The following is a 22,025-nucleotide window of genomic DNA, read 5'->3' as shown; positions in this document are numbered from 1 at the left end:
CAGCTCTTTCTAGGTCAGTCCTATCAGACTATCGATTTAAAGCATCACAAAGTATCCTACACCCTCTTTTTTGTTGCATTTCTGAGAAAAAAATGACTATGAAATTTATGGGATCAAAATAACCTATACCATTTTAATATATTACGTGTAAAGTTTTTTTGCCTCCATCAGTTTTGTTACAGTCTTCAATCTCTTCCTTTGCTTAGTAAAAATTTGTTTTGGGTATCGTAGTAAAAACATTGGAGCATTTTAAAAAGACCAAGCAGTAAGCTTACACAAAATACATTACTGAAATCTCTCCCAAAATTCAACATATAGTATTATAGAATTCCTTGGAGAAGTGGGAAGGTAGGCACTTATATTGCCCAAATTAATAAACATGATCAAAATCAGCTTGAAGTCCAGACTGTAATCTACCAACCATCCTATTGCTAATGGAATGTGATTACCACAGTTCTGGCCCTCTTCTAAAGCCATTTCGTATTTAAGGTTATAATGGGCGTACATCATAACCTGAACATACATCAGTTAGATAATTTATTTTATTTGTGTTATAAATTCAGAGAATTTATCTGAAGATTGAGAGCTCCTGTTTACTGGATTTTAGGTCTCTATTGGAATGGGAAACAGCTGCTAGAAAAATATTTTGGGGGTAAAAACAAACAAAAAGAAAGAAACAAAAAAAGAAAAATCCATTATCAAAACAAAATTCCAAACTTTAACCTCTTGGCCGTTATGATGGCGTGAAAACTTAAGTTAACTCTGTCTAATCTGTTTAAGGTTGGAAGATAGCATGCAGCTTTGTTGATGACTTACTTCAGCCATATCGGAGCTGTGACTTTGACTCTGCGATATACTACTTGGAACCCTTAAGTAGTAGCTAATATTTTTAGAGATGGTCTTGATCACAGTTTTCACAGAAATAGTTTTTCCCAAGAGCTGGGAAACTATTTAGATATGTGCTGTACAGCATTTGACTGTCTCTTGGTAGCTCCTTATGTGCTCTTGAATATCTCAGATTTTCAGGTGAGGTAGGATTAAATTCAAAGCTGAGAAACTGCAAGGTTGCTATCATCGTTCCTCTGGTGGCTAATAACCTAATTTCTGACCTAAATTTACTTGTGATAATGTTACTGCCTCATCTTCATGTGCCAGTGTTGTTCCTTACTAGGCTTTTGTTCTGGTTTGTGTTTGCACATTCGTAGACAGCAATCCTACCTTCTAAATTTATCAAAATAAAAAATGAAAGAAGATAAGTTCATGTAGTTTTCTTAGGGTAATGATGCTCCCCAATCTCCCCGTTTCCTGAGAAACCCTTTTCTTAACTCTGTTTGTGGTGTTCTTCCTTATATATGAACAATTGCATTCCAGCTGAGATTTCAAAAGGACCTTGTTTATGGGAAGTAGTAATTGACCGTCTGGACAAAAAGACCTTCCTTCCTTTTTCCCCCCCGGGTTCCTCATGGTGTTGGCAATCATGGACTAATGAATTTAATTGCTTCTCCTTCTCTAGCACTTCTACTGATGGGCTCCTAGTTTATCTCATTAGTTCCAACTATATGACTGCATTTTAGACTTGATTTCATCTGTCTTCTATTACTTCAGTACTCAAGTTACCCATGCTTTCTAAATCCTTTTCATTGGTGCCTCTATCTTTGGGTGACATCTGTTTTGTGCATTTGCAGTTTATTATGTAATGAGTGTTACATTCCTTTTAAATGAGTGTGGCTGAGCATCTGAGAACGTTGTTATCTTCCATGTCCTGGCGGCTTCAGTGAGTCATGTGGGACCTTCTAGGGGTTGGTGATTTTGCTGCTTGCTTTGGAGTGTGTTTGGGAAGTTCCTAGAAGGTAGGATAAAGCAGGCAGGAAAAAGGGTACGAGGTTTCAACAAGCTGTCATCCTGCTGCCCAAGCAGAAAGTGAGAAGAGCAGAGAACAGATCTGCCGCTCAGGAGACAATGGAAAGAGACTTTTTCTAGGGATTGAAGGGGACTTTATAGACTTTGCAGCAATTTGGATAGCAGCTGAGCTACTGACTTGAGAGCAAGCCTGAAAGAAATGACCCACCCTTCAAGACATACTGCCTTGTTAAATTTATTAATTCTTGTTATCACGTTGATAACTTTTCAGAAATATTCCCCTAATATTTATCTCCAGCTTTAGTACCCTGAGCTCTTTCAAGAAATAACAGCTGAATTTTCGACAGCTCTCTTTATCTTAAGCCTTTCTGGCCTAGATTCTATGGTCTTTATTTCCTTTTTTCTTTGATAATCAATTCCTTTTGTCATTAAGGGTACATTCTCAATTTACACGTAATGCCTTTTTTTGAAATGCTAATTCTTTCAGTTATGCCTGCAGCCTTTCTTATAATGTTGAATTGGAATGCAGATTCTAGGTAATTTTACACCTAGCCTTCAAACAGATCCAAATTCTCTCCACGGCTGTCTTTGATCTTTCTGGTTTTATTTCTTCTCTCTGACTAAAAGCTGAATTGCAGATGACTTCATCAGATATTTGCAGCTGCCAGCAGTGATGAAATCATTAGCGCTGGCACAGAGATTTGCGTTGGTATAAACTTCTTTCCTGATGTCTGTCGGAATAATTCTAAACAGAAACTGTGTTCTCTAACTTTAACATGCTTTAACATGCCAATTGCAGCAGACCTGAAGAATTCGGTTTTCTCCCACTAGCCTTGAAAGCAGAATTGTCATGGAGCTTGATTTTTTTTTTTTTTCTAAGTTTCAGGAAAAAAGGCTTAATCTAAATGAATCCTGGTCCTTCCCTTATTTTGCCTCGGTGGAAAATAATCATAGATATTTTTCTGTCAAATTGTATTTACTTGTGTGGAACAAAGTAAATCTACTCTGTATCTACTCTTAAATTTGAGCTTGAAGCTTTGTTCTGAAATATGTTTCTCTGATGGACAGTTGAGGTCTTCTGTCAAACATAGTTGCTGTATAGTTTGTAATTTTTTTTGCCCTTTCTAAGGAGACATTTTCTGTTCTTTTATCATAACCTTTGTGATGACACTGTGGACTTTTCTTTCATGACATGTGCAACTTAAGTGCATATATAATTTGTCTTGCAGTGGAAACCTCTGTTTCTGAACATCTATAGCATCTCTGGATTCTTTTTGTTTGCATGCTTGGTGTTATGAGTTACTAAACTTCACAGAATTCTTGAATAATTCTATGCAAAAATCTCCCTTTTTTGTTTCTAGCCAAAGCCTTTGACTTTGAAGAATTTTGAGCTTTCATTGCTGCAAAGCAGTGAAAGGGACCCTTCTGCAAAAATAGGCAGGAGCTAGGTTTGTTTATAAATGCCTTTTTTCCCCTCTTTTTTTCTCCTTCCTTCTCCCTCTCCAGTTTGACTGTGAGCCGTCTGTAGTGCTGACTTGAAAGAAAAGCCAAAAGTATATCCACTTTAGAGCTCTGACTTGAAGGTCTTGTCATATAGGGACTCAAAATAAGCATGAAGTTTTTGTACCATTATATTGCTGCTCTGCAACAGCTTAAGGAGGAATCCTAAATGGGAGGAAAAATCTTACTCTCTTTCAGGTCATGAATATATACATACGTGTATATATATATATGTGTGTGTGTGTGTGTCTGTCTGTCTGTCTCCATATTTGTAGGTATATAAGGGGGTGTGTGTGTGTGTATGTATATGTAAAATATATATATAAAATCTGTAGAAACATGTTGCACCGTATTAGCATACCAGTGTGATACCTGGCCTGTTAAGGCTCTAGAAAGAGCCTAATTGGCTCTTTTTCTGATATTGTTAGACTTCATCTGTGCCTCGTAGAGGATGGCTGAAATTTGACCATCCACTAGATACTATGAAGATACCTTATTCATTATTCTGGAAGAAACCTTTTCCTTGTGAAACTGATAGGAAGATGCATAGTAGGTATATACTGGAATGATATTCTTTATATTCTACCTGTGAAGACTCTGGTGATTGACATATGCTTTCAGGGATGGAGTAATCATTAAATCCAACTTATGATTGGCATGGTGTTTTCTGAAATGTTATCCTTAGCTCTTAGCTCTAGAATATTTATATCTGCCTGGAATGCACAGCATTTATACCCTTAGCCAGGAATCCAGCGTCCTCATAGAACTGATAGAGGATAATGTAATGATGCTTTTACAACGCATAGTAATGAGATGGGAAACCTATGCCACATGACGGAAACCAGTTGACATCAGACTTAGTTTGAATCACATCACACCAATATCTCTGTCTAAAGATCACTTCAGCCTTTGAGTGAAGCAGATGGTTTTAAGACAGTCATAAGTACTGTATCAAAGTCTCAGAGATGGAAAACATCTCTCAGAACTGGGAATCCACAAATAGCTCTACCTGTTCCAAACGTGGAACAAAAGAATCTGGCATTAGCTGTTCTATTCTGTTCACTTTCAAATTCAAAGGTGAAAACTCTGCTCTGAAAGCTTGCAACTCTACCTTCTAATAGGGTTACAGCTTGGGATCACTTTTCGTTATTCCCTGAGCATCAGGATGGATTCATATTTTTCTGGTGTTGCTTATGATGCAGTTCTGAGGACGCTGATGATAGACTATGATAAGAGTTCTAATAAAAACATAATATTTTTGTTGGTCAACTGTGATGATACTTTCAGTATAGTTTTCTATAATTTGATCATATCTTACCTTGTGGAAGTAAAAGCATGAGCTTCAGATCCTGTACTTTTGATTTGTATTACCCTCACTTGCAGAGTCAGGTTCAGACACTTGCTCTGAAGCTAATCACAGTGGATGATGAAAGGTGGCTTCCATCTCATTATAGCACACTTCATGTCTGTATCTTAAACAAAATATTTTTTTTTGTCTGTAAGAACTCTTTGGTTGGAACCTAATGGCTACCATGGAGAAGAGTCTGGCCCCGTCTCCCGACACCCTCCCTTCAGATACTTGTACACATTGAGGTTGCCTCTCACTCTACTTAGACTTCTAAGATTTTGAACTTCCACTAGCCTACCTTTATTTGATGGCTTATAGTTCCTCTGTTGAAAGAGACAGTGAGCTTTCTATGCACACTCTTTGCTGCTCATTGTTTTGAGGGAAACACTATGCCCCTTACCTTCAAGTCATCTTTTCACTAGGCTGAAGAATCCCAGCCACCTTAGTACTTCTTCATGTGAAACACATTCTCTATCTTTGATTAGCCTTCTCCAAAACTTTTCCGGTTCTAATATGTCTTTTTGAGATGAGGGCATGGACGCTGCAGATAACATACAAGGTGCAGACAAAGCGCGCATGGCACAAGTGTGTTTTTTCTTTGTTCTCTGTTCTTTTTCTAATAATTTGTAGCAGTGGAATTTGTTTTTTTGACTGTTATCAAGCATTACGCTAATGTTTTCATTGAACTATCTGTTGTAACTACAAGATCTCTCTTACAAATAGTAATAGTAAGCTCATAATCAATTGTTGCACAGTGAAGTTAGGATTGTTTTTCTCTCGTGCATTAAGTTATACTTATTTAAACTGACAATTATCTGTTATTTTTATTGTCTGGCTTTATAAGAACCCTCTGCAATACTTCATTATCTGGCTTTATCCTTCAGCAACGTAAGTTAGTTTTTGCTGATAATACTCATTGCTCATCCCCTTTTCCAGGTCAACTATGAGTCTATTCAACAGTACAAGTCCCAAGATAACCTTGTAGAATAACCTCTACTGGTGACCACATTCTGTTGCAAGAATTGACTATTTACTCCAATCCTCTGTTTTCTGTCTTTTAACCAGTTATTATCTATGCCAGAACTGCTCTTCTTATCCCATGACAGCTTAGTTTCCTTAAACATCTGAGTTACTTTACTGAAAGCCTCTTGTAAAACCATGTAGGCATCATCAATCAAATCGGTCTTGCTTGCATCCTTGTTAACACCTTCAAAGAACTCCTAAGGAGTTTGTATGGAAGAACTTCCCTTTACAAGAGTTATGCTGACTTTTTTTCTAGTAAGTGATATTTATCCAGGTATCAGCTAATTTGACACTTTATTATAGCTCTTGATTTGTGTCTGCAGATGTTGTGCTTACATGTCTGTAATTCCCCAAATCTTCCTGTATTTTCTTTAATTTAGAAAAAAAACAAAAAGGGGTTTCACGTTTGCCATCCTCCTGTCTTTGAGTACCATGGAAGTTTAAATGGAGCGTTAAACGCTATCGTTATAACAACAACTCTTTTTTTTGAACACTTAGCACACTAAGTAATTACCAAATAAGTGTTATTTTGTCTGTTTTCATAGGAGAATATTAAAAAGTGAGCCACCTTATCCACAAGAAATGAGTGCGCTATCCAAAGATATAATTCAGCGTCTTTTGATGAAAGATCCCAAGAAGAGACTAGGCTGTGGTCCAACTGATGCTGATGAAATCAAACAACATCCCTTTTTCCAGGTTAAAAAAAAAAAATCTTCCCAGATTGCACTATTGCACTTATTCTACTTTAGAACCTTTAATTCTACTTTAGAACCTGTAGCTTAGAAGGTGTGGTAATTGCATGAAAGATTGCATTGAAGCTATTGAGAATATCTATGCGCTTATGTATCTACGTGCATGCCACGGCAAGGGCACGGTAGCTTTTAATTTCCTTTTGCTTTTGTTTCTAACAGTTGCTTTAAGCAGCTGAAAGCCACACTATTTAAAGCAGGATAATGTATGTTTAAAAAAAATTTTGCACTGATTTTTTTAATTATTAAAATTTGAATATTGAGAAATCTGTTTTATTTTTCACTGTTAATGATAAACTTCTCTCCTGTATTTTCCTTCATCTAATTAAATCTTACTTGAATTAATATATCTGAATGGAATTAAAATCCAAATGTATTAACATTTGGATTCAAACAATGCCAAAGAATGTATTTGCTTACAACAGCTACATGATTACTTCTGCTGCTGTTAAAATCGTTTCTGTGCTTAAAAAAAAAAAAAAAAGAGAAAAAGAAAGCAAGAAAAAGGCTAAGTATAAATTTCTAGTACTACTTTTAAAATTAAATATCTCTTTAATTCGTGCAAATGTTGGAGGATTTAAAATTGATAACATAAATTAGAATTTTAACAGAAATATTTTCAGTGCAATTATCTTAACATTTAGCATAGGCAGTATCTTGGATTTTTAGCTTTCCAGTTTTTGTTCCTTTTGCATTTCCTTCTTACAGAGGGTACAGAGGGTCTATAGACAAATATCTATAGCGTTAATTTCCTTGTTTCGTTATTTGTTTTGGAAAACATATTTTTTTTTTCCTCATATGCCATTGCCTAATCTTGACTTAATTTCAGTTCCATTCATTTAAAATAATGGAATTATTTTCTTACAGCTACATATGTATAGTCCCTAGCTTACCATTGATATGCGAATCCAGAGTTGTCATACTGTCAGAGCTGTAAAAAATCTTTGAGTGTTCTTATCAAATTATAGTGAAGCATATGTTAACTACCACTATTATATTAAAATAATAATGTTCTTGTTAATAAGTTAGCATTTTTTATTATTTAAATTTCTTAGGAAATAAACTGCTGTATTGAAACTCAAAAAATACTTACGTTTGGAGAAAGACTCACTCATGAGAATCATAAGGCATAGTTGCATGTGTTTTATGGAAGATTAATAGCAAATATTATGGTTAATTTTTGAAAACTCATTCTCTTTGAGCATTATATCACTGGGTCTGGCTCTTGATATTCTACCTGCACATGAAAGCTTTTTTTTTTTTTTAATTATTATTATTTTTAAAACTAGATTCTGACTACACACAAGTAAGTGCCTGACTTCACTTCTTGACTTTACCTAAGGAAATCAGCAGGGTATAATCTGAATGCTTTTGCTTCTGCTTGCAGGATGTAGCAAAAGGGACTAGAACTGTTTTGTTCTGGGCATGTCTCTCTTTTTTCAATATATCATCTGTTAAATTTTCTTTTGATTTAAATTTTTTTCCTATTTTTTGTTTAGAATATAAATTGGGATGATTTAGCTGCCAAAAAAGTATCAGCTCCATTTAAACCAGTAATCAGAGATGAGTTGGATGTCAGTAACTTTGCAGAGGAGTTTACAGAAATGGATCCTACATATTCTCCTGCAGCCACCCCTCAGACTTCAGAAAGAATATTTCAGGTATTTTAAGAATTCACACTAATAAAAAAAAAAAAAAAAAGTGCATACCACAATTCTATGTGTATAGGTAGCTACTTTTTTTTTTTTTTTTTGCCTTGCTGTTAAAGTTATTGGGAATTAACTATGTAATTACCAATCCTAGTTCCACGGGCTGTTTGTTCAATAGTTGAAGGTTAGAAAGGTGGAAACAATCCTAGCACAAGCATAAAACTCTGTCTCTCCGCATCACCAGCTAAATGTCCTACCCCCTGGCCTAGAGTTGACTTGTCCTTTATTGATTCTTCGTGCCTTATGAGTCTTGTCATCTTGACTCCTTCATAACCCAATTTCAACGGTAGGAATGCAGTTTAGCCATGTCCACGTGATCCTCTAATTAAGGTATTCCTTTGGGAAGCAGGAGCTAATCACAGAATTGAAAGTAGGTATTTACTTCCTGTATGAGTGCTCTGATTACTAGACTATTATATGCAGATCAGTAACAGGCTATCCTTACCTTCTCCTCCTTGCTCTGTTAAAGAAGGATCCCTAATTGGACTGCCCAGGCTGGATTTTGAAAGGACAGACATCTCATGCAGCCTTCAATTTGGAACCAAAGCTGCAGAGGCAAATGGAAGTTTAAACTATTTTCTCTCCTCCCCCTCCTTGTGTTTAGTTGTTTGTTACTAGCTGTTTCTGAGTAGCTTAACGCTCAGTATGCAGGGATATAGCATCATGTTTTGGAAATTGCTTTGTACTGAGTATACAGCAAGCCTTTAAGCAAATCATCCGTGATCTCACTCCTCCTGCGGTGGTCAGGACAGCTGTTTGTGATATGATACCTGAACAGGGGAAATCACTAACACGAAACTTACTTTGATTTGCTGACTAAAATGGTTTGATGCTTATATTGTAATGTAAAACTATTTCCTACCTTTCAGTTTCATACAGTTTCGTACTGTTTCTTACAGGTATTTGGGGAAGGTAGCTAGTTTGAAGTATGAGCCTTTGCTACTACTGCAAAAGAATCAAAGCTGAGTCAGATTTTCAGCATTATTTCCCAGATTTTTTGTATTAGTATTGTTATTTTGTTAATAAGTGCAGAGAATCGTATAACAACATCCAACAAGACATCTGCTCACTGAAGATGAGACTGTCTTAACATTGAACACAATGATGTCTCCCTATCAATTAGCCAATTACAGTTTCTGAATTATGTTATGAAAATTCTAATTTCTTTAAAAGTTGTTCTAAAACTTTCTGTGTTTTCTATGCAGCATTATTCTTTGTGTACAACAATTTCAAGCTCTGCCCTTCTCTGATGTCTTAATTCTGTAGGGATATTCTTTCGTTGCACCTTCTATTTTGTTTAAACGCAATGCAGCTACAGTAGATCCTGTTCAGTTTCATATGGGGGATGAACGGCCTGGAATTGCAACTATTGCCAGAAGTGCTATGATGAAGGTAATAACGATATCAAGAGTTAAATTAATCTGGTCAATTTAGAAGTACATAAAATTTTCAAAGCAACCATTGGAGGCCAGGCTACAGGTTACAAAACAATGTATTTTGTATTTATCCATTCTTTAATGACTCCTCAGATAATCCAAGCATATAACGTGCATGTGGTACTGTTAAGAAGTGGTTGAGGTTTAGACTGAAAAATGAGATAATTGTCTAGCTTTCCAGGAGCTGAAGTATAATAATAATAGTAACTTCACTCCTGATAGTACTGTTCATCCAACCATAGTATATATTTTGGAGATACCGCATAGAAGGAATTCTGACGCGATTGAAGTATTTGCCCCAAAATGCGTATAGTTGTGTGAAGCCTTATAAGAAAGCACACTATTGTGATGTCTTCCAATGAGCATGTAGTTTCATGGATAAATGTATGTACAACCATTCTTGCTTCTATTTGTCTGAATATTTTGTACCTTAAGCTATTGTAATAGTAATGTTTTATTTAGTGACTTGTTTAATGTAACGTAAGATTTACTCTTTGTTAGAATAAAGTTTATGCATTTTATTAAATACAAGTTAAAATCTATATCTTATCAAAAAGAGAGCTCTTTTAAATGCGGATGAAAAATTCTCACAAAACTTTACTCTTTGTCTTTGACTGTGTATACTAAAAGTATTCTGCAGAACTAAATACAGACAGTTTCCTAACAGGACTCTCCATTTTATCATCATTATGAACTGGATCTGAAAGAGAAACCATTGGGAGAAGGAAGTTTTTCCATTTGTCGAAAGTGCTTACACAAGAAAACTAGCCAAGAGTATGCAGTAAAAATAATTAGCAAAAGGTATAATTATTCTATAAGACAATAAAAATATTTTCTTTGCTTACTGTCACCCATGGATTAGAGTAATGTTCACTACATTTTTGAAGTGGAAAATAATTTTAGAATAATTTCCTATGTGAAAAATCTACAGGAACATGCAGTAACCTTATTACTTTTAAAAGGTTCTGAGAGTCTTTTGAAATTAAGGTTTCCTTTAAACAAACGTTATTCTTGTTAGGAAGGAGAAAAAAAGAAACCTCAAAAGTGCTTTTGTGGATCCCAGTTGTAGTCCAGCCCTAACTTCCCCTGATTTTGCTCCTAACCTGAATATCTTGAGACCTTCCTCTTTAGACCTAAGCGAACTGAACATAAGCTTTTGCTAGCTCCGTTTCCTAGGCAGCCTGAGTGGTAGCCTAGGACAATGTTTTTAAGAAGGCTCCATAATGTGGGTTGCCTCAGGCCTAAATTTTTGTGTGTGTAGACCATGGAATTAGACCATGGAATAAGTTCTATCCCTGTTTTCTGGATGTTCTGAAGGGAGCATCACGATGGAGAGAGCTGACTTGTTTTGTATGTGGGGACCATCAGGTCTTCTTACAGAGTTCCTCTTTTCCTTTCTCTTTTTCTCTGGAAATTTCTATCCAGAAAAAAAAAAAAAAGCTAAGGGATTCTTTGAGGGCTGGATTGGAGGAAGGTTTTTAGCTTCCTTTTGCTCCGCATTCATCAGTAAATATGTCCCTAGCATGTTGTAGAACAATGGCAGGAAAGGAAAGGGAAAGTATAGATGTTCTGTTATCAAAATGATAGTTGACAGTGATCTCTTCCTCCAAAACATTTGGCTGTACCTCTTTTTTTCCAGACTGTAGAAGTGACTCTCCACCAGACTTCAGTCTTTTATCACACTGTTTTTGGATTGCATAAGTTCAAGAATAAGGCACCTAAATATAGGTGTCTGTGTATAAGCAGTTTTCTAAGTTCTTCGTGCAGTTAATGGAGGCCAAGTCAAAACTTAGTGGAGTCTACAGAGTTGGATGACCAGGCACTAGAGTTGGGGTTCAGTTACTTAAACACAGACACAGCCGCTCTTGGGTGTCCTCCAGTTCCCATCAGTCTTGTGGCTGCTAGCTTTATGTAGATGTCTTCATGGCTGGTGTCTTCCAGACTTTCCCAAATGACATTAAGCATCTGTGTCTAGGCAACTAAGTCCCATTCTAGGTGCATATTTTAGGCTGAACTAGAGTTCACCCTGTAAGCTTCACTAACTAGAACTTCACTGATTATAAGGGGAGTTTGGACAGTAGTACACATAGACACCTACCTTTAGGTGGTTTAATCTGGAATTCTGTCTTGTGTCTACATTCAGAAGATTCCCTCCCCCCACCCCCATGGTGCATGCAGGGCTGCAGGTCAATACTGCTGTCTTAAGCTAATGGATCTAATGTTTCTGGATAACAGTGAGCAAACTAGTACTGACTTTTCCCATAGGAATGAACTTTCAGGAATTCTGCCCCTCAGTTACATTACTCACAGGTTCTTTTCCTCTTTCTCCTTCATCTTGGTGGAACAGGCTAAAGGAAGGTAAGAAGTGGTCTGTATACAAAGATTTTCTGGGATTGCAGGCTGTGAGCAGACTTGGAGCATGTTTTCATAGTATGTTGAGGTAGCTGTAAACTTACTCTCTGAATGGTGTAGATATAAACTAGCCTTGAATCGGAAACTATTCAACTGTGAATAATAGTGCTCTGAGGACCAGACTATTATTAAGTCTTGCTAATGGGAAAAGTATACTCAATTTCTAGTAATTTCTTTTCCTTCAAAGGCCATCAGTCTTTCATTCCTACTCATCGCAAAGGTACCAAAAAAAAGTGAATCCTGTACCTAGGTATACCTTTTCATGATACTTCAGATGAAAGCTCAGCTCAAGAGCTGCTCTGTGGTATTGCATCATCATGATTGCTGGACCTGTCTCTATCCAACAATTTGAAGCTTATGTGTTTGTCTGAAGCCTAGTGAAACAGTAGAGTCTTGTAAACTTTCTGGAGTTAGTATCTTAGAGCTTCCCGATCGTTTTTTGTAAAATTATCTGTCTACAAATGTAAAGTGATAACAATATTTATAGTTGGGAAGTATTCAGAAAAGTCCAGGCACAGATATCTAAGATTTATATTCATGATACTAAGCCTTTTTGGTCTGTTTCCTGGCCTGCCTTCTCCTGATAGTTTTTTTTCTCCTAGGAACTACTATCTGAGACAGTTTAAGGGCCTGGAATCACTTTCAGTTTAAGCAATAGCAACAAAGAGGCAAGCCAAACAGCTTAGTTCACCTGTTGGTTATCGGAAGCCTGCAGAAAAACAGAATCCTTTTGCACAAAATTCTCACCGCAGTTCTGTCCTATTAGAAAAAGTTTTTGATGTCACCACAAAAGAACATATGTGGTAAGAGAGGTTCTACCTGTGTTAGCTGTCAGTCCGTTCTGTGAGTCAGTACAGGCTTAGCCTTTCTTACTCAGTAGGAGGGAGTTTTGGCAAAGATTTTGAGACATTTTTGGCCCAAAATAAATCAAAACATGTTTTTAAGAGGAAAATGAAATACTTTGCTCTGTCTCCATTCAAAAAATATTTTTAATGTTCACCATGTTCACTTTTTTGGCTATAGATATTTCAGTACTTGAAACAGACTTGGCAGATGATTTTCCCCTCTGGGACTAACCTCTTCTTCTCTGTTCCGTTTCAGACTCTTACAGTGGTCTGTCTAGGGTTTCCTATGTATACCACGGTTCATTTATGGATGACATTATTCTTTTTCTAATAGGAGCTTATGATTTCTGTACAGCTTTGGAAGTACTTACCTCATGTAAGAATGCAAAGGGTATGGCCAAAAATTTGGGTTTTTGAGATGAACCTGAACTAACCTGAATATTGGTAGGAACAGAGGTGAAGTCAAATTGCCCTGGACTAAAGGAAAGGTTTGTTTTAGATAGAAAATATTATATAATACCGTTTCAGCTCTTGCTGTAGCAAGTTCCAGTTGCATAAAAAATGTTGTCTGGTTTTGGGATTTTTATTTATTTGTTTATTTTTAATGTCTTAACTTGTAGGGTTACTTGAAGAGTTGTATTCCGTGTGCTTTGAACATGAATGAGCTTTCAATAGTGTTCAAGCAGTTGTAATATTCCAGGAATCTGGATTACAGACAATTCAAGAAAATAGATATAACACTTTTAATGTACAATTTGCTCAGTCAAAATTGGTTTAAAATGACTGCTCAATTTTTCCAGAATGGAAGCCAACACCCAGAGAGAAATAACAGCTCTCAAACTCTGCGAAGGACATCCCAATGTAGTGAAGTTGCATGAAGTTTATCACGATCAGGTATTTTAAAGAAACCATAATCGGTACTTTCTAAACACATTTTCTTGTATTTTCCCCAGAACCTCTAGGAATTAAGCTTTCTGTTACTGCCAAGGCAACTCTTTACCTAGTGCTCTTTACCTAGTGTTTACCTCACCTTACCTAGGTGAGGTAAAAGTACTGCATTTGAAGGAATTACAGCATTAGCTTTTGCAAAACAAATTCATTTGGGAGAATTAGTTCTGTATTGTTTCTGGTTCTGTCACTGGTCTACTTTGTTAATCATCATACAATAAATTCATAACCCTGTTTCCGTATATATAAAACTAAAGTACCTCTTCATCTTCCCTTGAGGTTGTCATGGATCTTAAAATAATATTTGTGAAGTAATTTGGAAGTCTTTATATGTAAAGATTACATTTGTAGGAAATATTTATATTACTTATAAGTAACTTCTAATGGTGTTAACCAAATAGCTTGTTAAATTAACAAATGTGAAAATAGAGCCTCTGTTTGGAAATATATTAAAATCAATTAAGGTTTATTTAGCTTTAGAGAACTTAGTTGTCTGTTTTCTGAGTAAAATGCAAGCTAGACAGCATGTAATAAGATATAATTTGATCTAACTTGGAGGTTCCCCTGTTTTGAGGCAGGGGTTTGGGCCAGATGTCGTCCAGAGGTAACTTTCACCCTCAGCTGTTCTGTGATTCTGTTTTATGATTTTGTAATGGAACAGAGGTTCTCTTACCTCCTCACGTATCCCAGTTTATTTCCATTGCGCCATTAACACAGGGACCAACAGAATGCTTCTGTGGAGCTCCTCTAGAACGAGCTTGAGAGGATGAAAAATCTGTGCTATAATTTTTAATGATGAGGAGGCCTTGCTTTTGCATTTATTTAGCAGTGCAGTTTCAGCACGTATGTGAGTATACACATGTAAGCAGAGACCCACATACACATGTAATATGTAGTAATATAAAGTAGAAAAAAATTTGTAGTGTCTATATAGGATGAGGATCTTTTTCATTTTCTTTTTGCTTCTAATGACTCTACCTAATAATGTGTAATTACATATTATTACATATTACATGTGTTGTTTAGATTACTCTGAAACTGATTAGGCTACTCTCAACCAGCCAGATGCATTCTATTTTTAATTGCTGTTGGTAGCTCCCAGATGCATCTTCTAGATTACTCGTGCACGCAGTATTCTGAAGACCTGAAACGGTCAACGTTTTCTAGTTTTGAAGTTTCTGGAATTCTCCTCTTAAAGAGGGAGAGAAGAAACTCCAATTTTTAACTTGCTCTAATACAAGCCTGATCAAATTATGTGTTAGTAATCCAACCATGCATTATTTCTTGGGTTGCAGTCTCTTTTGGTGAACAACAAGAAGTTTTCTAGTGGAGAAGAATCTGCTTATCCTTTCTGACTTTCCTGTCAATTTTTCCCAAGAGATGGAGAAAATTTACGGGAAAGGAAACCTGATAAGCATTGCTGACAGTTTGATTAGTAGGACACCTTGTTTATCCTAAGCAGTATAGCGCTTTCTATCTGCACAGCTCTTGTTCTTCTTAATATCTAAATACTGTGCACCTTCGGTTCCTTAACGTTTCCTTAAATTTCATTTCTTGACCTCTTCCCAGATCTTTTTTCCTTTGCTTGAAATATTACTTTTATTACTGTCATTGAAAAGAGAGGAATGCTAATAGCCATCACATGCCTACATCTGTTGCCTTTTGAGGATACTCAGTAGTCTGTAGTGAGTGAAATCGGAAGAAGTTACAGATAATCTGTGATTTCATGGTAAAATTTCAGGATGCTTTTAAAGGAATTGGTAACATTAAATGGCTAACTTCTCATGCATAATAATACAAATATATTGCTACCTCAGAAAGGGCTTACACATCCAAAGTCTAGCTTTTTCTAGCTTTATTTCTTAGCCTACATCAAGGTATTTTATCTCCCTACAAATTTGTCTACTTACAGGCAATATTGCATTTTTGTAAATAAATAAATATGGGCTGACATGGTGAAAACTTCAACATTCTTCAATCTCAATGAGAATAATAGCAACAATGTCATCTGAGATAAAATTTGGTGCTTCTTATTGAACTTCTGACTGCTACAAGCAGCAGTTTTATTCATTGGAGCTCCAGGAACCTACCACAATAACACCTAGCTCCTAAATGAATGTTGGGCCATAATGTAAATTTCTAATCACAGAATCGCAGAATGGTTGAGGTTGGAAGGGACCTCTGGAGATCATCTAGTCCAACCTCCCTGCTCAAGCAGGGTCACCTAGAGCATACTGCCCAGGATCACGTCCAGATGCGTTTTGAATATCTCCAGCGAAGGAGACTCCACTACCTCTCTGGGCAACCTCTTCCAGTGCTCTGTCACCCTCACAGCGAAGAAGTTTTTTCTCAGGTTCAGATGGAACTTCCTGTGGTTCAGTTTCTGCCCATTGCCTCTTGTCCTGTTGCTGGGCACCACGGAGAAGAGGCTGGCCTCATCCTCTTGACACTCCCCCTTCAGATACTTGTACACATTGATGAGATCGCCTCTCAATCTTCTCTTCTCCAGGCTGAACAGGCCCAGCTCTTGCAGTCTTTCTTCATAGGAGAGATGCTCCAGCCCTCTAATCATCTTGGTAGCCCTCCGCTGGACTCTCTCCAGGAGTGCCATGTCTCTCTTGTACTGGGGAGCCCAGAATGGGACCCAGTACTCCAGGGGAGGCCTCCCCAGGGCTGAGTAGAGGGGCAGGATCACCTCCCTCCACCTGCTGGCAACACTCTGCCTAATGCAGCCCAGGATACTGTTGGCCTTCTTGGCCACAAGGGCACACTGCTGGCTCATGTTTAACTGGTTGTCCACCAGGACTCCCAGGTCCTTCTTGGCAGAGCTGCTTTCCAGCAGGTCAACCCCCAGCCTGTCCTGGTGCATGGGGTTCTTCCTGCCTAGGTGCAGGACCCTGCACTTGGCTTTGCTGAAGTTCATGAGGTTCCTCTCCTCCCAACTTTACTAGCCTGTCCAGGTCCCTCGGAATGGCAGCACAGCCCTGTGGGGCCACTCCTCTGAGCTTTTATCACCACCAAACTTGCTGAGGGTGAACTCTGTCCTTTCACCTAGGTCATTGATGAATAAGTTGAACAGGACTGGACCTAGCGTTGGTCCCTGCAGGACACCGCTAGCTACAGCCCTCCAACTAGACTCTGTGCCATTGATCACAACCCTAAATGTTACTTATTTTTCTTGTTTTAGCTTCACACGTTTCTAGTGATGGAATTGCTGAAGGGAGGAGAATTGCTTGAACGTATTCAGAAGAAGCAGCACTTCAGCGAGACAGAAGCCAGTCATATTATGCGCAGACTTGTTTCAGCCGTGAGCCATATGCATGATGTAGGAGTAGTCCATAGAGATCTGAAACCTGAGGTATAGTGACTTGCTTATATATGTTCCTGCATTAAGTTATTAAGCATCTGTAATATTTAAAAGGTGGAAGAAAATAAATATAGAGTTTATTACAGATTTTTCTATTTATTTTATTTTTTACGGAACGATACCATTTTTTCTTAGTAAATTCTACTGATAGTTTTCTGTTTATAGGTAAAATACCATGAAACACTTAGAATTTTGTAAACAATTTACACTGATTTGTTTAAAAACACTTCTTTAATTAGGGATAGTTTTTACCAGCAGTAAGTATATACTTACTATAAGAAACAGCTCACATGCAGAGCTAGTTCACTTGGGTATTTCACCTGTACATTTCCATCTTTAATTTAATCTTAGTTTCCTTGGTAGGGATTCTTTTGGAGGTAATTGCAACACCCTCGTACTGTCTTCCACTCCCAGTTAAACACAAAATGAACCACAAACTAATGTAGACTATTAATAAAGATGTGTGACTTGATTTCAATGAGTTCAGTAGTTTCTCAGGAGAAAATATTATTTAATACATATTTTTCAGTAATTACTTGTTCTGAGCCTTGATGGCGTTTTTAACATGCAGCAACATCTTGCTCTCCAGAGAATTCACTTTAGTATAGTAGAGTTGACAACTGCCTTTATCTGCTTCCTTGAGGCAACGTTTACTCTTTTTTGATGTTTGTCAACAATGGGCTTGGATGGGCATCAGTTTTCTTTAGCATGGGAATAGTATGAATTCATGTCAGTTCATCCGGTAAGGATGCTGTTTAACTGATAATTACAGTCATACCTCAGCAGACTGCTACACACTATCCATCCAGAGTTTAAAATGCTCTTATTATTCCTACTGATGTTTCTTCCTTTTATAACATAACTTCCGTTATATTACAAAACGACCTCTTTTGTAGCAATTCCAATTGAATAGCTGCAGAGTTTTTTGCCAGATGTTTTGTTATGAGTGTTTCTGAAAATCAATCTAAAGCCTAAGCTTTTTGAAAGCGTCTTTCTTTTTGCTGGAGTCTGCGTACTACAAAAGCAATGCAATAAAAGAGGGGCTATTTTGAAATTGTAATGTGTCAGTTGAAAATACGACTCTTAGGAAGAGTTTCTTTGCTCACACCATCAAGGGAACAAAACAGCTTTTGAAACAAGTCATTGTTAAAAGGACAAAAAGTAGAAATCCTTTCTCTTTCCCTTTTCTACTCCTTTTATTATTATCTTGACTATAAAGGCCAGATTCGGAAAAGCTATGTTTCAGCTGGATGGTTAATTAGACAGTCTTCAATTCTACAGCATGTTCAAGAACAGAAGTCCGGAAAGTCCAAGTAATGAAGGGTTAGCAAGCAATTTGCCTCCGTAAAAGTGGAGTGAAGCATCCTGTCTCCTTCCTGCTTGTGGTTTTGAAAGTGACTATTTTAAGTTCAGTCACAGACCTAGGATGGGATATGCAGGCTTCCCAATATAGATGTGATTAGTGCACCTTGCTGTAAAAAGACATATAGGAGATCTTGCTGCTTTTCTAGCAGTTCCAGAGTCAGAGTTGTTGATGTTTGGCTTCAGCATCTGATGTGATGCTGGTAAGTTTCTTTTAAAGAATACGAATAGTTGCACATTAGTGCTAGTGAGATTTTTTTATTATTATTTTTAATAACATGGCCTGGAAAGCTCTTCTCTTTAAGCAATAGTAATTAGACCAAACCTATTGGTCTGCAAAATAGAGGAAAAATATTGGATACAAAAAAAAAAAAAAGAAAATTCACTGAAACAGAAGTCGTGTACCATATATGACCATGTGGAGTCTTGGAGGATTTGAGGGCTGTTTCTGTGAAGCGACTGCATAGATGTTTGTCTGTGATTTGGGCTATAAATACATTACAAAAAATATAACAAGGCAAAGCTCACATTGTTTTTATATATATCTTTAAAATATATGTGGAGATACATATATTTTTGTGTACTGGGAAAGCCTTCAGTTTGGCCAAAATCCAGGCAGACATTTCTGCAGGAGAGAAGAGAGGAGGAAGTGGTGTGGAAGTAAATAGGAAACTTGTGCCTTGGCCAGTATGCAGCTTCAAAGACATGAAAGACAGGAAAGATGCATGATGGTTGCTTCCAAGAATGATGCCACGTAAATGAAACAAACTACAAATGTTTCTGAGCATTCTGCTTGTGGGTGTGTTTTTTTTTTTTTATTATTCCTAGAGTGTGCACATCTGCTTTAAAAGTAATGCCATGTTATGTTTTGGGGATATTGTCTGATGGGGGTGGCGTTCCTGGCTGCATACGAAACGCCTGTCAGGGAAGATTTTGTCCAGAATGTGCTCTAATGCTCTGACAGTTGCTGCAATTGTATATGGTACTCTTGGCTGCCAGACTGCAAGGTGAACACTTATCTAGTGAAGTGGACATCTTCTCCACGTAGTGGCCTGTTGTTTAGCAAAGAGTAGATCACAGATGGGTGTTTGCTGCTGAAAGACCTCTTGCATGTGGCAGGGAGAAATGTTTTTGTGGTGCCCGTTGTTTGGCAAATGTTCCTTGTTGTTATACAGCATCATTCAGGCAGGGTTTGGGGCTCTGTGTTGGCCTCCCAGGCAAGGTCTGGTACAGCCTGGCATGTCCTCAACATCTGCGTAGGGTGCTCACTGGCCCTTCTGGCACTTAAAGAAGAAGTCCCGCCAGGACTGTTATTACGCTTCACAATACAGGCAAGAGAAGAAATTTTCTGATCTGCTTGAGAACATGGAATGCTTACGCTATTATGTCCTATATCCTTTGGCGTCCCATCAGCCAATAAAGGAATAAACAGAACTTTCCAAAAATGATACTGAAAATGATACCTGAAGAAATTTAAACATTTGAACTTTTTGGAAGAGAAAAACTACCTATCAAGAGCTTGCAAACTAGTATTTTGAGTTATTGTGCTCTCGTGGCAATGTGGCTTCAGTGTGTTACTGCTTGAGGACCAAAGGCTAGTAGTCAGTCAGTCACAAGGCATGACATACAACAAGAATTCCACACTCAAGAAGGCTGTCGCTCCTGATATGCCTATAAGGAAGTGAAAGCTAAAAAAATTTACTTTTAGCAGAGGAATGAGGCAGTTCTCCATTCCAGCCTTTTATATTCGATGCTTTCATGGTGAATTATGCTGCTTTTTCTTTTGGGGGGGAAGGTGTCAATGTTTCCCATGTTATTTTCCCCACTGTTCTATACTGGATATCTCTTTTCATTTATAATCAGACAGACTTATCCTGACCTGTGTAATCTACGTGCTGCATACCTGTGTTGTTTTGTTTTGTTTTTTTTTAAGTGGAATACTGCTAGTTCTATTTTTTGCCTTTTTTCTCCCCAGTGTTTCCCATTTTCCCTTTACTCTCTAGATAATAGAAAGTTTTCTGTAGTAACACATGCGGGGAAAAAAACATAACTATTAAGTCAGCTTTCTAACCAGTGCTGGTATTGATTTTTTTTCTGTTTGCTTTTCAGAATTTATTGTTTACAGATGAAACTGATAATTCAGAAATAAAAATAATTGATTTTGGCTTTGCTCGTTTAAAACCACCTGATAATCAGCCCCTTAAGACTCCGTGTTTTACTCTTCATTATGCTGCTCCAGAACTCTTGAATCACAATGGTTATGATGAATCCTGTGACCTCTGGAGTTTGGGGGTCATTTTGGTGAGTGATTTTTTTTTTTTTTTGATTAATATTGTCTTATTCTGTATATTTACTTTTTGTTAAAATGGAAAGCATTTGACGTAATTTTAAACTTCATTTGGCTAGATGTTGATTTTGAGTGTGGTAAAGATGCTGGTGCAAAAAGCTTTGTCTCCAAAGATGGATGTTTTCCAGGGTGGATATCTTTTTTTTTTTTTTTTTTTTTCCTAAGCATTGCATTAAATTAAGCATTTCTGGGAATGGAAAAAATAGCTGAAACAATCTCGGTCTTAAGAATTTTTCTTGCTAGGAGATTTTATAGGCATCTGTATAATCTTCTGACAGTTTCAGTTCAAAGAAAGAATCTGCCTGCAGCCTGCATTCTGATTTACAGGAAATTAATTTTCATAGACAAACTGGATAAATATATCATTGTATTTTGATAGTAGTTTCCTGAAACACATGCTTTTTCTAACAAGGACGCTAGGTAGTCTTGCGTATTTTAAATTACCTATATCCCTCTATCTATAATCTTGAAGATGTGCTGGTAAAAGTTCTGTTGTATAGTGCTGATGATGCTGTACAAACAGCGGCGACTGAGTATTCAATTGGACTGCTGTTACCAATAAAGCTATAGTAGGTTTGTCAATAAATATACAGTACTGGCTAATATTACTTTTGTTCTCCTGACAGTATACAATGCTATCAGGACAAGTACCATTTCAGTCTCAAGACAAAAGTTTAACGTGCACCAGTGCATTGGAAATTATGAAGAAAATAAAAAAGGGAGAATTTTCCTTTGAAGGAGAAGCTTGGAAAAATGTTTCTCAAGAGGCCAAAGAGTTAATTCAAGGTATGTATTTGCAAATACTTCACATGGCTTATGTTCTTAGTTCTAAAGATGAAATTCGGAGAGCTATGCAATATCTAGATACTGTGATCAGCATGAGAGTGCCTGCCCTGACAGAGTAGTATCCACAGCTTGAGTTATGTACCAAGTCCCTAATGCAAGGTACTGACAAAACTGGGCACACCAGAATCGCATTCAGAATTGCCTGTATGCCTAGCAGAGAGTCTTCTGTTGTAGTGAGGTGTTGATAAGTGGATCAGCATTTGCATTTCTTGGAGTCAGAAGAAACTGAAGAGCTTTTCAAAAATGAAGCAAAGTCACTTTTTAAAAATGTAT

At 37.2% G+C, this 22,025-nt stretch overlaps 1 protein-coding gene across 4 annotated transcripts in view; it reads left to right on the top strand.

Moving 5' to 3' along the window:
• RPS6KA5 (ribosomal protein S6 kinase A5) overlaps positions 1–22,025 on the top strand; it is an 85,871-nt gene that overhangs the window by 49,926 nt on the left and 13,920 nt on the right. For all 4 annotated transcript variants that reach the window (XM_068946804.1, XM_068946806.1, XM_068946805.1 and 1 more), the window contains 8 exons: positions 6,277–6,427; positions 7,980–8,141; positions 9,456–9,581; positions 10,293–10,426; positions 13,683–13,776; positions 17,018–17,188; positions 20,669–20,860; positions 21,533–21,692. In XM_068946804.1, coding sequence (XP_068802905.1) covers positions 6,277–6,427; positions 7,980–8,141; positions 9,456–9,581; positions 10,293–10,426; positions 13,683–13,776; positions 17,018–17,188; positions 20,669–20,860; positions 21,533–21,692 — 1,190 coding nt within the window. The remainder of the gene's footprint in view (positions 1–6,276; positions 6,428–7,979; positions 8,142–9,455; positions 9,582–10,292; positions 10,427–13,682; positions 13,777–17,017; positions 17,189–20,668; positions 20,861–21,532; positions 21,693–22,025) is intronic.

The sequence above is a fragment of the Struthio camelus genome, chromosome 5, assembly GCF_040807025.1.
Source record: "Struthio camelus isolate bStrCam1 chromosome 5, bStrCam1.hap1, whole genome shotgun sequence".
NCBI lineage: Eukaryota > Metazoa > Chordata > Aves > Struthioniformes > Struthionidae > Struthio > Struthio camelus.
This window is presented reverse-complemented; position numbering and strand designations above follow the sequence as displayed.